Source organism: Megascapheus bottae, chromosome 18 (assembly GCF_031878675.1).
Source record: "Megascapheus bottae isolate mThoBot1 chromosome 18, mThoBot2.hap1, whole genome shotgun sequence".
In the NCBI taxonomy this organism is placed as follows: domain Eukaryota; kingdom Metazoa; phylum Chordata; class Mammalia; order Rodentia; family Geomyidae; genus Megascapheus; species Megascapheus bottae.
Genome location: NC_143526.1, coordinates 39,974,918 through 39,990,725, shown reverse-complemented (window position 1 = coordinate 39,990,725; position 15,808 = coordinate 39,974,918). Strand labels below are relative to the sequence as shown.

The following is a 15,808-nucleotide window of genomic DNA, read 5'->3' as shown; positions in this document are numbered from 1 at the left end:
GTGCCTGTGCATAGACACACGTGCACAAAGCTTCCAGCTAGAACTCCCCCTTGTTTGTCATGTACCATCAGGGTACCATTTGCACCGGTGCAGGCCCTGTCTGTTCCCTGCTGTCCCTGCGGGGCCTGGCATTCGCCCAGCGCATGCATGGTAGGCGCTTAGTGAATGTTGAGCGGGCGGCAGAGTCCTCCCTGCAGCCAGCTTTTGAGCAAGCGCCTGACTTCTCCAAACGCTAAAGTGAGAAAATGGCCTTGTTAAAAGGAGAAGGATGCTGGGCCCGTGGCTCCCGCCTGTCATCCCAGCTACTCAGGAGGCTGAGATCTGAGCATCATGGTTCAAAGCCAGGCAGGGCCCAAAAGCACCCGAGACTCTTATCTCCAGTTAACCTCTAGAAAAGGGGAAGTGGAGCTTGGCTCCAGGGTAGGGCGGTAGCTGTAGAGTCTGGGACAGTGCCCAGGCCGAGTTCAAGCATGGCCAGGGAGTCTTGTCTTCCTCTAGATGAGAGTGGTTTACAGAGCCCTGTTTGGCTCTCGGCCCTTCGTGCCCCTCCACACTGAAGGTCACCTTGTTCATGATCGATAGCTGGATAGGAATCTGTCCCTCCTTTGTCAGGCTGCATAGTATTCCACTGCGGTGTATTATTTTACTAATTCCGTTAATTCACGAGTCCTGTAGATGGACATTTGGCCGTTCGCAGTTTCTGTTCCTGCGAAGCAGGCTAGCCCCTGAAACACATGATGGTTTCCTCACCCCCAAATTTGTGACAGCTCAAAATATCCAGAGAATGTCGCGTTGGTGCTGACTAGTAGAAAGGCTTGTTTCCCGGAGGTAGCGCTGTGTCCCTGGGACAATCCCAGAGGGAGGATTTAAGCTTCTCCTCCACAGCCCAGGGACAGGTGTGAGTCAGGACTCTGGCTGGACACGGCAGTGGTGTGGGTGTGGCGTGGTGACAGTCCTGTTCTCCCAACCCCGGGCGGTGGCTCACACCTGTAATCCCAGCTCCTCAGGGGGCTGAGTGGTGACCACCGTGGTTTAAATCCAGCCTGGGCCAGAAACACTGTGGAACTCGTATCTCCAAGAAGCCAGTCGTGGAGCTATGGCTCAAGTGGTAGAGCACCAGCCTTGAGCTATAGTCCATGCATGCCCCCCCCCCCAAAAAAAATAATTCTGTTCTCTGGGATGGACTGGGGATGAGATGACAGAGGCCAGGGCAGCCGTGGTCCTGGTCAGCAGGTGCCCAGGTGTAGGTGTGGGTGCCGTCGTAGTCGTCCCTGTCCCATGGTAGACCGTCCTGGCAGGGGCTGCGGTGGAGAGGATGTGGCCCGCTTGGCTCTGACCTCCGTGGACCCCGCTCCCTGTTCCCCCAGATCCTGTTCTCCAACATCGAAGACATCCTGGAGGTCCACAAGGATTTCCTGGCCGCCCTGGAGTGCTGCCTGCTCCCGGAGCCGCAGTCCCAGCACGAGCTGGGCAACGTTTTCCTCAAGTTTGTGAGTATGGCGCCCAGCGCCGGAGGAGGCGGGCCCGTCCTTCCCCTGCTCTCAGCCCACCTCCCTGGCCTGGCCTGGACCCCCAGTCCCCCCCAGGTGATCGGCGGCCACCTGCACACGGTGGTGTCCACCTGTGGCCTTCGTGTGGTATGCCACCTCCCACAGGGTGGCCGTGTCCTGGGTTCCTGACCTCCTGCCTGGGATACCTGGGGGACCTGGCTTCTCCAGGGCCCTCCCCTGGCCTCCCCACTCTACAGGCCAGCAGAAGGAGGAAGGTCAAGTCTAAGGTCACAGCTAGACATCGACAGACCTGGGCCTCGCGAGCCCGTCGGCCCACACCTGTGCTCAGAAAGCTGAGATCTGAGGTTCAAGGTTTGAAGCCAACAAGGCAGGAAAGTCTGTGAAAGTCCTATCACCAACCTATCACTAAAAAGCCCTAAGTGGAGACATGGCTCAAGGGTTAGTGTACTAGCCTTGAGGAAGAAAGCTCAGGGACAGCATCGGTTGTGAGTTGAAGGCCCAGAATTAGCATATGCACAGACAGAGAGAGAGAGAGAGAGAGAGAGAGAGAGAGAGAGAGAGAGAGAGAGAGAGAGAGAGAGAGAGAGAGAGAACCAGGCCTATACCCTTCCTGATGGTCATGCCGCCGTGTCACCGGTTCATCCCTTTGTGGGCAGTCACCGAGGTAGATACACTCAGCCCGGGAGCCAGCGGTAGCGTTGGAAATGGCCGGAGCCCATATTCTTCTGCAACAGAAATCCTCTAAGAACGAATGCTGGAGCTGAGTGGGGTCACTGCTCACCAGTCTGGGCCTGGCCACCTGGCTTCCTCAGTGGGAGTTCCGGGGGAGACTGCTCTGTCACGTGTGCCCATCTCTGAACTCCTGAGCTGATGGCGGCAATTAAGAACGCTGGTGTGAGTCAGTGTTTTTAATTTAAAAAGTCACCTTGTTAATCTGAGCTGTGAAAGCATCATCGTCCCCCCCCCCCGGGGGGGCTCCTCAGGCTGGGGCCGGTGAGTCACGGCTCAGGGTTTGCCCTGCAGTCTCTGCTGCAGCAAAGAGCATGGTGCAGGTGACTGGAGCAGCTGCAGGCACTGGAGGAGTGCAGCCCCATGGCACTCACCTGAAAGCTTGTCCAGGTGGGGCGGTCTGGGCCTTCGTCCCCACGGTGCTCTGGCGAAGAGTGGGCTATGCCAGAGCGAGGGAAAGTCTTGGACAGGATCTGTGGACAGCAGCTTGGCGTGGGCCTCAGGCACGGCAGTGCGGTGGCATGGCGCTTGGTGGACCTGTGGCAGCCTGGCCAGCCTCATCCTGGCTCCTCCTTCCCCTGCCAGCTCTCACCTGGGCAGGAGTGGTGCCGGCCTCCACCCACCTGTAGATATGCCAGAGAAGGGGGCCTTGGCCTCAGAGCCGCCCACACTGGCCTCAGGGAGAGGTGAAAAGCGCCCCAGCCCCGCCACCGCCTGCTGACGTGATCACAAACCAGCCCCAGGTGGGCTCGTCTTGCGCTGCACGCTGTGCCATGAGCTTTCCAGGCACCAGGTCAGAGCTGCTCAGGAAGGAGCCTTCAGAGATGCGGGGCCGTGGTACCCATGTCACAGATACTGTCCCCTAACACACACATAAGCCGGCTGGAGCACTGGGTCTCAGGCGGCGGCACTGAGTGTGAGAGATGTGTTTCCTGTGCTAGGAGACTCGCAGGCCAGAGGCCAAGGGTGAGTCGAAGGTCATCTTAGAGGTCACTGGGCCTATGGCCCCTGTAAGACGCAGATGGAGTCCAGGGTAACACTCCTGGTGCCCCAGGTTGGAGGTCAGAGTTGAGCTGGACCCAGCCACTAAAAGTAGGGCCCTGGAGGAGACTGGAGTCTCAGCAACCAGCGTATCTCGTGGAGTGTTGGGGGTGTGAGTAGGGAGAGAGCGCTGCTGTGGGGAGGTGTGTGGTAGACAGAGCCAGGATCCCGGGATTCTGCTCTGCCAGTGGCAAGAAGCGGAAGCTGTGGGGGTGTCAACACAGGTGTAGTGCAGTGAGCCCTGTGATGATGGCACCGTGGGGAGATTCCCCCCACCCTTACTGGCTTGGGGGCCCAGCCCCTCCCCTCCTCCCTCCTGGTTTCAGTCTTTCTGGCTAAGTAGTAAATGGTCGCTATAGAACCAGTGTTGCTTGCTGGGTCCCTGATACCCCTGGGGGCTAGATCCCTTCTCCTGGGAGTCTCTAGCTAGTGACCCACCCTGAAAGCCACCCAGGTCAGTGTGTGCCCAGCCCCACCACCGCTGTCTCCTGGAGAGCACTCAGCCCGGCTCTGGCCCCTGGGAGGAAGCAGGGCTGTCAGAGTTTCCCCATTTGCAGGCCCAGGCCTGGGCTGCAGCTGGACTGTTTCCTACCCAGAAGGGCAGACTTTGGAGGAGGGGTGGTTTTCCTCTGCTACACTTCATGTCTATACTCTTCAAGCCTGAGCACCGCCCCCTGCTCCCCGAAGGAGTGGGTGATCTTATGGGCTCTCTTATGGACCATAGTGGAGAAGGGCTGGGTGGTGAGGCATCTGTGATGTCTGCATCTGTGGCAGACATCACCCATCAATCCTAGCACTCAGCCTCCGGGCTCCCCAGGGGCTGCAGCAGCACTGCCATTGTTGGGTTTGGCCCCATTGTGGCACGGATGGAGGTGGACAGGGAGAGAGTGTCACTTCTTGAGCTTGAGTCCCTGTTTTTATTTTCTTCTCCCTTTCAGAATGTGCCTGTATCAAGATTGACTTCACTGTAAGTGAACAAAAAACCCCATTACTTCAGATAGGCTTTCCAAAAGAGTTTTTCCCAGGTGCTCGTGCCTGGAGTCCTAGCTACTCGAGAAGCTGAGAGCTGAGGATCTTCGGCTCTACGGCAGCCCAGGCAGGAAAGTGTGTGAGACTCGTCTCTCCAGTTGACCGCCCCAAAGCACAAGTAGAGCTGCGGATCAAGTGGTAGAGCAGTAGCCTTAAGTAAAAAAGCTCAAGGGCAGTGCTTAGTCCCTGAGTTCAAGCCCCAGTACCAGCACCTCCCCCCCACCAATAAAAAACGGATTTTTGTCCCTGCGTATAAGAAACGTTCAGAGAGTGAACTGAGTTTAGGCGGAGCTGGAGCCACATGTTGTCTTCCAGACCTGGCTTTTCTCTCCCTTTGGGTTTTGTTTCCTTCTATATGTATTGGTTTTGCTTTCAAGTTTGTATGGTGGCTGGATCAGCTCAACGGTCAAAGTTCAGAGAACTCTGTCCAGTAATTCTGTGAGTCCTGCAGGTCTGGCATGGGCCCAGAGTGGGTCACATGACCACTATCCCCAGGAGAGGCGTCCCCAGATTGGTTCAGCCGGGTCACAGGCTCACCTGTGGTGCCGGGGCTGTGGTGGGATCAGCCTGGGAAGAAGCACGGCGCTGGTTCCAGGGCCCCCTCAGTTCCTCCTTGTTTCTTGTTTTCATTCATCAAAAAGTCCCCGTGTCTGTCATCTGCCAGGCACTTCCGTAGCACAACAGTGGCCTTGGCAGATGCAAACCCCGTTTCCATGGTGCTGCCAAGCTCAGAGGGGAGGAGGAGAATGGGAGTTCTCCTTCTGCCTGCATGCAGAGCCCAACCCTGTTTCTTCAGTCCGGTAGGCGTTCTCTGCAGGGCCATGAGTCACAGTCAGGAAAGGGCCTCCCTCCTCCTGGGCTGCCCTGCCCGCAGCTGAGGCCCCTCTGTGGATGTGCCCTACAGCCCCCCCCTTCAGGGTGCTGCCTGCAGCCCAGCTTGTCTGCGCCTTCCAGACCCTCGGCCATCTCCTGGGTTCATCGTGAGGAGCTCCCTGGCCTCCAGGTTTTCCTTCCCTGCCTTTGTTTATGTGTTAGCTCCTGGGTGTGCCTCAGTGTGGGCCAGGATGTGGTGTTTTGTGACATTTCTGTGTGTGCGGCGGCAGCGGCGGCAGCTGGTGTCTGGGGTGTGTAGCTTGCATGATGTGGCTTCAGGAGGGAGGGCGTGTCCTCTCAAGTATGACTCAGTGGTTGGTCCTGTGATGTGCACACGTGAGAACACGCGTGTACACTGGTAATTGTGCTCCTTGATTGTTTGAAATGAATTTTTGTTCAGTGGACATGTTAGGTGGTTGGTGCTTTATTGAACCCTCCGTTGGCCCAGATGCGTGATCTGTCCTAAGGCCTGTTTGATTGACTAGGCAAAGGGAGGTGAAGCAACTTGCCCGAGGCCACATATTACCAGGGAATGTGGGTGCTGGCTTTATTTCATCCTGTTGCCACGTTCCAGGCCACTCAGCACTTGCGCTGTGGATTTGTGGTTGGGATTTGCCCCTATGTGGCTTAGCATCCTGTCCCTGCCCTGTGATATGACCACGAGTAGGACAAAGGCATTGGGTTAGGGGGGTTTGAGCCCTGGTTCTGCTGCATCCATAGCTGTGAGACCCCTGAGTAAGTTCTTGTCCCAGGTCTTCTCAGAGTGAGTGGGTCTCCTCCAGTCCGGAAGGAGGGGTCCCACTGATCTGATGCACAGACCGTCTGTCCTCCATGCATGGTCTCCTTCAGGACATCTGTGCCAGTGATGCCCAGGCAGGTGGTCCGGGGATACTGAGTGACCCGGCAGGTGGTCTAGGGGTGGTCAAGTGAGCAGGCAGGTGGTCTGGATCCTGCTGACTCCAAGCTGAGCCAGTCTCTTCCATTGGCTCCTCATTCTGCAGCCTATTGCTAGAGGGACAGCGTAGGTATGTTTAGAACAGGACAAGTTCTTGCCATGGCGACCCCCTCTTCCTTCAGTTTCCTGGGGTCTCTGGCCCCTCTCATGCTAGCCCTTGCAGCCTTTTCTCCCTGGCAGATCTGGGACTTCCTTGCTTAGGGGGTGGTTGGCTCCGGAGCCTTTGGGGGAACAGCTCAGCTGAGAGCTTCCTGCCCAGAGGGTTCTGTCCCCTCTACTTCGGGAACCCTCAACCCAAGGTGTAGATGGGTGACCTACAATGACCTTTGTGCTTTGGGCTCAAGGACACCTGGAGTCAGCAGAGGCCAGCCCTCTGCTGCAACTCCATGACTTACTAATGCCACCTTGTCACTGGGGCCATTGCGGTTCAGGGAGGCCAGGTAACAAGCCCAAGTTCACAGATGGAGATGGAGATGGGCCCCAGCCCAGGCCCAGGCCGCCTGGCTCAGTCAGGGTTCTCACCCCACCACTGCTGGGTCATGGGCTCCAGGTACGGCACTGAGGCAAGCAGAAAGGGAGCCCCAAGTGAGCAGGCCTACCCTAGCCGAAGCCACACAGCAGCCTTGTGGGGCCTGGGAGTCCTGTCCTCCTCCACCTGTAGCCAGGGCTGCCCCTCCAGCCCCTGCCCCCCGCTGTGCCCGCCTCCCCAGCTCTGCCCCTCTCTTGCAGAAGGACAAGTTCTGCGTGTATGAGGAGTACTGCAGCAACCACGAGAAGGCCCTGAGGCTGCTAGTGGAACTTAACAAGATCCCCACCGCACGGGCCTTCCTCCTGGTGAGTGCTTCGCTGCCCGGGAAGCTCCTGGGGGCAGGCTGGGCAGCCCTTTTCTGGGGGTGCTGGCTGGTGGAACTGCCAGGGCAGGCAGAGGGCTGGAGCAAACTCAGCCAGTTCCTGGCCTGTGATCCTGACTAGCGCAGTGGTAATTGTGGGGCTGCGTGTAAGTAGGGGTGGAGGTTGGTCGGGCAAGATGGTCGATGCCCATGTCATCTCTTTGTCAAGCGCTTTACTTACCTGGGAGACACACTGTCAGTTATCACCTCTTTTGAGCAGGCCATCTGTTGTGAATGAGTTCTGAGTTAACACATTTGTCTATCTTGTAGACATCTCAAGTGACAGTGGCTTCAACAAGATGGGATTCGTTTTGTTACTGTTTTTGTTTGTTTTTTGTGAGTCATGGGGCTTGAACTCTGGGCCTGGGCGCTGTCCCTGAGCTCTTGAGCTCAAGGTAACCCCCCTACCCCTGGGCCTGGGCCCTGTCCCTGAGCTCTTCAGCTCAAGGCTACCAACCTAGCCCTTGAGCCACAGCCCCACTACCTATTTTCTAGTGATTAATTGGAGATAAGAGTCCCATTCTTTAGTGCCCGGGCTAGCTTTGAGCCGTGGTCTTCGGATCTCAGCCTCCTGGGTAGCTAGGATTACAGTCTTGAGCCACAGCCTCCGGCTTGGTCATTCGTTTCTCGCTCACATTGGCAATGTGGTTGTAGACAGTCAGGGGTGACCAGGGGTGGTCAAGACCTTAAGTATGGTAATGACCCTTCATCACATCCTAATTGTGGGTGATGGGAGGGGGCTGGGCGACTTCTTCCCCTCACATCCCATTGGCCAGACACAGTCACGTGACCACATCTAGCTGCAAGGGAGGCTAGGAGATGTTGACTTTGTTCTGGTCAGCCCTGTGGCCCTGCTCAGAATTCCCCTTCTATGGAGGAACACGTCAGAGGATGCCTTCATAGCCTTTTCCAGAGATGAGGAGGAGGAGAGTAACTTTCTAGGGTGAGCCTACGTGTGCCTGAGCCCATCAGTCCCGGTCCCGGTCCTGTGCCTCAAGTCTCCCCTCAGTTGATCGCAGGCACCCTGGCCCCATACGATGTGTTTTCTACCAGAACATTGAGGTCAGCAGACAAAGAACAGGAGCGAGTATGGCTGAGTTCCAGGTTCTGGGCTGCACTTTTGTAAGGCGCAGTCTCCAGAGCTAAGTACTTCCAGAATTTCAGTTTAAAACACTGTCGTTCGCTCACGGCAAAGTTCACGCAGCTTGGCCCAGTTCCCACGAGCATCTGAAGGTGGCAAATAGGCCAGCTGGTTCCGTTTTTGTCTCCGGCTTTCATGGAGTGTTTTGTGGCTGCCATCTTCCACCCCAGCTATTGCACCTTCACGTTTCTGTCTTCGCCTTGGTGCCCACAGCATACGCAGGGCCGAATGTGAAGGTGAAGTCACACTAGTCGGGACCACGTGGACCGGGATGGCCTCGTTTCTGCCCTTCAGAAACGTAAGGACTTGGGGCAGCAGTGCCCAGTCCGTCTGCCTGTCTTTGGAGGGTGTCCCCTGGCTTCGTCTGGAATCCTGGGAAGAGGAAGGTGACCAGAAGGCGAGGACAAGGGCTTAGAAAGGAAAGAGCCCAACTTCTCCCTCCCTCTCTGGCCCAGTCTTCCTGGTAGACTGGCAGCAGCTGGCTTAGGGCTGGTTGGGGACGTGTGGGTGCCAGCATACATGCCATCTGTCTCCTTCTTTCCTGGCGTCTCTTAGCTCTTGGCCACCTGCAAAAGAGCTGTCATAAGTCTGTTGTGGGATGTTAAGACGCCGGGAACAGATGGAATCTGGCTTTCTGCATGATGTACTGTGCTCTAGCTGGGGACAGGGACAGGACTTGAGCAGTCCATGTCTGTTTGCTTGTCCACAGGAAGAGGATCATGCTCTCATTTCTTCCCTTCTTCATTTACCCGTTCATTCATTCACTCATTCACTGATTCATCTGCTTTCTCACTAGAGTGCCATTCATTCATTTGTCCATTCACTTACTCAGTTACTTGTTTCCCAGCACCTTAAGTATTTATCTGGTGGGATCCTTCAAAGCCCTGTGGCTACACATGGACAAGGTAGGAAAATTTCCTGTTCCCACAGACTGACCATTCTTGTAATGGATTCTCTCATGTAGCCTCAAGTTCTCTGGGGGAAATGAAGCTGAGGATGGGTGAGTTAGGGTGTGGAGTCTGTTTCAGTTGAGTCTCTGAGGACGCTGTGGCTCAGAGGGCAGTGCAGGAGTGGATGAAGGGAGAGGGAGCTGTGGGGCAACTGGAGGGAAAGCCTTCCAGGTAGTGGGTGGGGAGACTAGGCCAAAGATACCGGAAGAGGACGCTGTTGCAGGAATATGAGTCCCTGGAAAGAGCTGAGAGTTTGAGGAAAGCTTTTACGTTGAAGCACAGCATACAGTGCATGACACACACAGAGTTTGGCACACATTTACGTGTCTGCGCCCAGTGCCACCACTAAGGGCTCCTGGGCTTTGTCCCTGCATGAGCCCATGCTCCTACTCCAGGGACCACCTGGTGTCACTGTCATGGCATTGGGCAGAGTTGTGTGCTTTGAGAGCTGTGTACTTTGTACTCGGAATCTGGGCTGTGTGAGGAAGACCAGGAGAGGCTGACTTGATGCCCGTGTCCACAGCTGCCCGGCCAGCGGTTCTCGCTGGGGGCTTAAACAGTTGTAGAGGCCAGGAGTCCAGGTTGGAGCTCAAAGGACCGTGTTCCCTCCAAAGCTCCTGGGAACACTCTGCTTTTCTTCCCCCTCGCCTTGGCTGTGACCCCCTGGCTGTAGTCCCTGCCTCCCCACCTCTTCCAAGACCTCCTCTGTCCTCTCCTGCTCCTGCAAGGACTGGAGTCCTTCCATTGAGGTCCCCTACCCAACATGACCTCATCTTAAGCAATTATGATAATGAAGGCCCTGCTTCCAAATCAAGTCATTGTGAGGTCTGGGTAGACCTGGCATTGTGGGGGGCTGAGACGCAGTGGGGAGAGCCCCGGGGGTGGGAGTGGGGATGAGCCGGGTGACCTGAGGGCCCCAGGGCTAGGCAGCGGGGCAGGGAGGCCTGCAGGGGTAGGTGTGCCGGCTGAATGGGAGATCCCTTTTGGGGGCAGATTACAAGAGACCTGGGTGACGTTTGGGGAGGGGGACTGGCCTTCCCAGCCCAGGTCTGAGTGGGACCACGGGGAAGAGTGTGGACCGCAGGGGACAAGGGGTGGCGGCTCACCTGAGGATCTCCTGTGGGAGGGACGGCTCTCCCTGGGCCTGGCGGGAGGGGCAGGAGTGATGAATGGCATCTCTGTGTGTGTTGTTTTCTTCCTTTAAAACGAGATTAAAGCCAGACAGTCTGGAGGACTGGGGATTCAGCTAGTGACCGTGGCAGTCCTGGGAGACTCCTTAATCCTGGACAAAAAGACCCGCCTTTCTCCTGCCAGGTCCCAGAGCTTCTGGAAGGTTCTGCCCACCCCCAGACTCCCCGGCCTCTGTCCAGCTCTGACATCATCAGGCCAGCTAGTGGAGCACGCTGGCTCCTCGGACAAAGGCCTGAGTGTGAGCAGTGCCGGCTTGGCACCTCAGCTGCCACAGCCTGAACCCCATCTGTGCCCGGGGCACACACAGGGTGGGGAGCTACTCGGCCAGAGTGGGGCTTCAGCTGCTGGATGCTGCTTCCCACGGTGGCAGTCTGTTGTGGAGCTGGAGGGCGATGCTCTCCGGCTGTGTCCCTGTGAGAAGGAGACTGCGGGTGCTGTGCCAGACCATGGGACCAAGCTTGCCTGGCACATGGCGGCCCTCTGCCACCCTGTCCTCTCATACCTGCACTTGTGTGCGAGCTCCCACCCTCCCTAGCCCATGCTTGGACCCGTGTCCAGCACAAAGTGGACATATACCAAGAATGTGAGTGACAGAGTAGGATCCCTCTTCCCCCCTCCCCCCCAGTCCAAGTTCACTTCTGCTCTGCCAGGCTCCATGGTGGTGGGAGCTGAGGTGCCTTATTGCCAGTGGCTGCCGCCAGCTCCTTCCTTGCTTTGTTAACTTAGGCTCATGGATATGTTTGGCATCTCATGTGCCCAGGGACCCAGGACTGTGGACCATCGACGTGTAACTCACAGTTCCTGGCATCCCAAACCCTATGCTTGTGTGGGAGAGGATCCCAGGACCTCTGAAGAGTTCCAGGAAGAGCAGTCCTGAGAACGGAGGGCAGGTTGGCCTGATCGTGAGCCAGATTAGCCTGGGACAGGTGCTTAGCTTTGTGATTCTAAGTCTAGAGTCCTCAGTAGCCAGCCTGGCTGGAGAGCCTCCTCTCCCGCTCACTTGTTCTGGGGGTGAGCTGTGGCACTGTTTTAGTTTCTTGGTCATGGTTTCCATGGACAGGTCTGTGGGCCTCCTGGCTGCTGCATAAGATGGTATTGACACTGTTGTCTCTGTGGGGGGCAAGACAAAGCACCCTGGGCCCCTGGCTGCCATGAAGTACCCTGGGGCCAGGACATTGAGTGACAGACAGAATTGGGTATCTGTGGGAGGAGTTAGGTCACCGAGTCCTGGTAGGCGCTGGTCCTGACTCGGCCAGCTGGACGGTTGGTGTACATTTGGCAGTGCCCACCGTGAACCCACTTCTCAGTTAATGCCTCAGCATTTGCTGTTGTAAAGCAGCGCCATTGGCTGTCCCTGTGTGACCGGTTGACAGCTCCTGGTGTGTGTGCCAGACCGGGAGTGGCAACTGTGCTGTAAAAGGTAGATGGTCAAGGTTTTAGGCTTTGCCACTGTGCAAAGGCTTTGCCACTCTGCTTTAACTGCTCAAGGCTGCCTCGATAGCTCAAAAGCAGCTGCAGACGCTGTGTGAGGCCTCCGGTATGGCCTCAGACCTCACCAGCGTCAGGCTCCCAGGTGCCCATCTTGTGCCGGGTTGTGTTCTCTGTCATTACATTAGAGCACTGGCACAGGGCCTTTGTAGCACGTGCTAACGAAGTCCTTGTCCCTGCAGAGCTGCATGCTGCTGGGAGGCCGGAAGACCACAGACATCCCACTGGAAGGCTACCTGTTGTCCCCGATCCAGCGGATATGCAAGTACCCGCTCCTGCTCAAGGTGAGGTTCGCCTGGCTTCTCCCCACAGTGGATCCGTCCCGGGAAACCTGCCTCTGACTCGCTCCTCTTAGTTCGAGGAGCCGAGATGTCTAGCGGCTGTTCTGGCTCCAGGCCAGGCTGCATCCAGACCAGGCCCTGACCTATTTCCTGCTCACTTCTTTCTGTCATGGAGTCTCTCTGGCTTCATGACTTCTCTAGCTGAAGTGAGAGCACGAGCAGCTCCAGTACTTCTTAGGAAGTCCCGAGAGTCATCAGGCTGTGGCCAGGGGATGTCACAGTTTCTGAGTTACGTAGTTTGACCTGAGCCAATCTCATGAAGCCTTTTCTCGTACTACTAATCATCTTCTAACCTGCTCAGACCTTCACTTACCTTTCAAACCAGTGACCAGCCTCTGAGCAGGGCAGCTGATTGGCTGAGACGTGGTTATACATTTCACTCAGATCCAGTGACAAGAGATCAGAGAAGCAATGCTTTGTTCTGATTGGCTGAGACATGATTGTATGTTCCATTCAAGTCCAGTGACATTGAGCTGAGCATCAAAAGCTGTGTTCTGATTGGCTGAAGTCTGGGTTAGACACTCTGCTTATGGACCAGTGACTCTTACCAAAGACTTGGGTTATATGCTTTAGCCTTGAACTAGTCGCTGGAGCCCACTGGGCTGGAAAAGGGGACAGATGGGACTTCTTCCTCTAAATCTGGGCGACTATAAAGCCGGGAGTGTGTGGCTTGGCTTGCCACAGCATCCTTTGCTCCTCAGATCTCTGTGAGCTGGTTGGCTTCTGGCTGGTCTTTCGTATGTCCGCTTGATCTTGTGATGACCTTGCCCATTCTGGGGCCTCTTAAAAAAACTTAAAGGGAAATTCAAGTTTTGTTCAGCTGTCACCACAGTCAATGGAGTGTTCCCAGCATCCCAAGGGAAGCCCAGGCCGACCCGCAGTCCCTTTTCCTCTTCGCCACCCACGGTAGCTTGGCCTCTTTTGGATATCTCATATGTGCCGTTAACTTGTCTTTGTATGTCTTTTTTTTTTTTTGCCAGTCCTGGGCTTGAGCTCAGGGCCTGAGCACTGTCCTTGGACTTTCTCAAGGCTAGAGCTCTACCACTTGAGCCTCAGCACCACTTCTGGCTTTTTTCTATGTATGTGGTACTGAGGAATCGAACCCGGGTCTTCGTGCATGCTAGGCAAGCACTTTAACCACTAGGCCAAACTCCCGGCCTCTTTGTATGTCTTGACTTCTTTAGCATGGTGTAGCCTGTGCTGTACTGCACTCCTTTTTTATGACTAACCAGCACCCCTCTGTGTGGCCAGACCTGGCCTTATTTAAGTTGCCTCACTTTCTGTCCAGGAAGAGCCTTGTTTCCGTGAATGTCCGTGGACATGATTTGGGAGGGCTTTCCCATGATGTTCAGTCTTGCCTCTGTGTTGATGACGTTAGCAGGGGGGCCTCTGCACTGTCCCCCACCCCATGCTTCTCCTGCACACACAGCTTTCGCACACAGATGCAGTTCTCATTTAGCGCACCCCTCACCAAATGCCGGCACTCCTGCCTCAGTCATCTCCCCTCTTGGCCCACCTGCATAACGGCAGCACCTCCTTCCTCTAGTTGACTCAGGGCAGACTGTGGAACTCGCTTTGACACCTGCTCCAGCACCCCCCACCTCCCCTCCCTTCTACTTCCTCCCCCTTCCTGCCTCCTCCCTCCCCTCTCACATCCTCCCCCCTCCACTCCCTCCTCCCCTCTTCTTTCTCCCCGCCTCCTCCCCTCACCTCCTCCTCCCCCCTCCCCCTCCTGCCCGCACGCATAGCCCCAGAGGAAGTCCTGCTGGCTCCATCTCAGCACCTATTGAGGCCTGACCGATTCTCCTCATGGCTGGCCTGCTGTGGCATCTGGTGGACATCCCTGCTCCACCTTGTCCTCCACATTCTGGGTCAGTTAACCCTGCTCCTCTACTGAAAATCCCCTGCCAAGCCCTTTACTAGCTCCCCCTCGACTCCCCTCTGACCATGTCTCCTCCACTTGCTCTGGCTTTGCTCAGGCTCTCTTGGCTCCTTGAAGGGTGTGAGAGCTGTGTGCAGGTTCTTGCCTCAGGGCTTTTGTACATGTTGTTTCCCCTGACTTGGGATATTGTTGCCCCATGTACCCCAAAACTTACCCCTGGACCAGTCAAGCCTTTGCTGCTCAGGGAGGGCTTCTTCCCTGGCACCTTCCCTGTCCCCTCACCCCTTGTGTGCTTTTGTCTCCCCTGGTGTGCTGTCTATCTATCTCAACAATGGGCTTTCCATTCCCCAGGGCAGTGCTGGCCAGTGAATGTGGAGCTGTCCACCGTGACGGCTGCCCTAGTGGCAAACTCTGCATTGGGTGCTTTTGCAGAATGCACCCAGGATGCACTGGGGGCCCCTGGGTGGTGTCGGTGTCTCTGCAACCCCTCTCTCCTGCCTGGAGGGGTGACTCAGCCCTCCGGTGGCAGGCTGTCAGTGCAGCTGGCCACAGCCAGGCCAACACCCCCGGGAACACACGGAGTGGGGCCCCCAGCAGCGGGGGTGGGGAGGTAGGGATGACGGGGAGTGGCAGTTCCTGGAGGGTCAGCCGGGAAGGGCGGGCATCCTGGTGTGTGCATGCCCTCCTACCTGAAGAGACCAGGCGAGCTGCAGGGGAGAGGAGAGCAGAGGATAGGCCTTGAGTGGTGCCAGGGTCTGGCCTCTCCCCGCAGATCTCTTTATCTGCAGCCTCCTGGGCTGGAGCTGCGGGGCAGGGCTTTGGTGAAGAAGAGGTTGCAAGGCTCTTGCTTGGCAGGGATCCCCCCTTGTGATTCATCCTGTGAGGGGACAGGAGGGACCCTCGGGGTCACCTTCCTTTCCCACCTCCTCATCCTCCAGGCCCTTGGTGCCCCCAGGCCTGGTCTGGGCCCCAGCAATACTGAGTAAGCAGGAGAGTGGGGATGTGCCATGGGCATGCTAGCGTTGGGCTGGCATGGGAGGCCCTCATATAAGGCTGCTTTCCATGGGGGGGCTGTGGTGGGTCACAGGACGGCCTGCTCAGAGCTGCACCCCAGTGCACACAGACTGGGGAAGCGGTCCTTCCGCCCCACATCCTCCCTGCCTGGAAACCCTTGACATGGCTGCTCAAGAAACCACAGGACCGCAGGGGGGCGGATGCCAGGGTGGTCACAGCCCTGCTGCAGGTGGGGGGAGGGAGCTTCCGCTGCCCCCCAGCCCTGCAGGGAGGCCTTGGGCATTCACCCCTCTGCGCACAGGTTGCTATGGGCTTCCTGAGGCCAGCCCTGCCTAGATGCTGCGCTAAAAGCCACACTCGGGTTGTGTGTGCAGGGCCTGCAGATACCCACCGAGCCCACGATGCACTTCCGGCACTGCTCTGTGCCTCAGTTTCCTTATTGTGAGAGAGGATAACGCTGGCCGTGCCCTGGGTCAGCCGGTATGGAAAGTTAGACGGTGGTATGTGTGCCTTCATCCCAGCACGGGGAGGTAGAGGTAGAGGCTGTGATCTGAGGCCAGCCCTGGGGGAAAAGATGAGATCTGACCTGAAAAATAAAGCGGAAAAAATGCTGAAGCATGCAGGGCTCAGGTAGAAGAATGCCTGCTTCGTAAGGGTATGGTCCTGAGTGCCATCGTTAGTACTGCCTCCCTGGCCCCCTCCCCCAGCAAAGAAAAGATGGGTACTGGTGACCTATTCTATAGTCTTGCTGTTCTGCTTTACATGCCATGTGT

At 56.8% G+C, this 15,808-nt stretch overlaps 1 protein-coding gene across 1 annotated transcript in view; it reads left to right on the top strand.

The window, feature by feature from the left end:
- Positions 1-15,808, top strand: part of LOC150050579 (phosphatidylinositol 3,4,5-trisphosphate-dependent Rac exchanger 1 protein-like) — a 54,250-nt gene that overhangs the window by 2,756 nt on the left and 35,686 nt on the right. Inside the window, exons 4-6 of the mRNA XM_090352731.1 lie at positions 1,368-1,490; positions 6,868-6,972; positions 11,981-12,082. Of these exons, the coding sequence (XP_090208857.1) occupies positions 1,368-1,490; positions 6,868-6,972; positions 11,981-12,082 (330 nt within the window). The remainder of the gene's footprint in view (positions 1-1,367; positions 1,491-6,867; positions 6,973-11,980; positions 12,083-15,808) is intronic.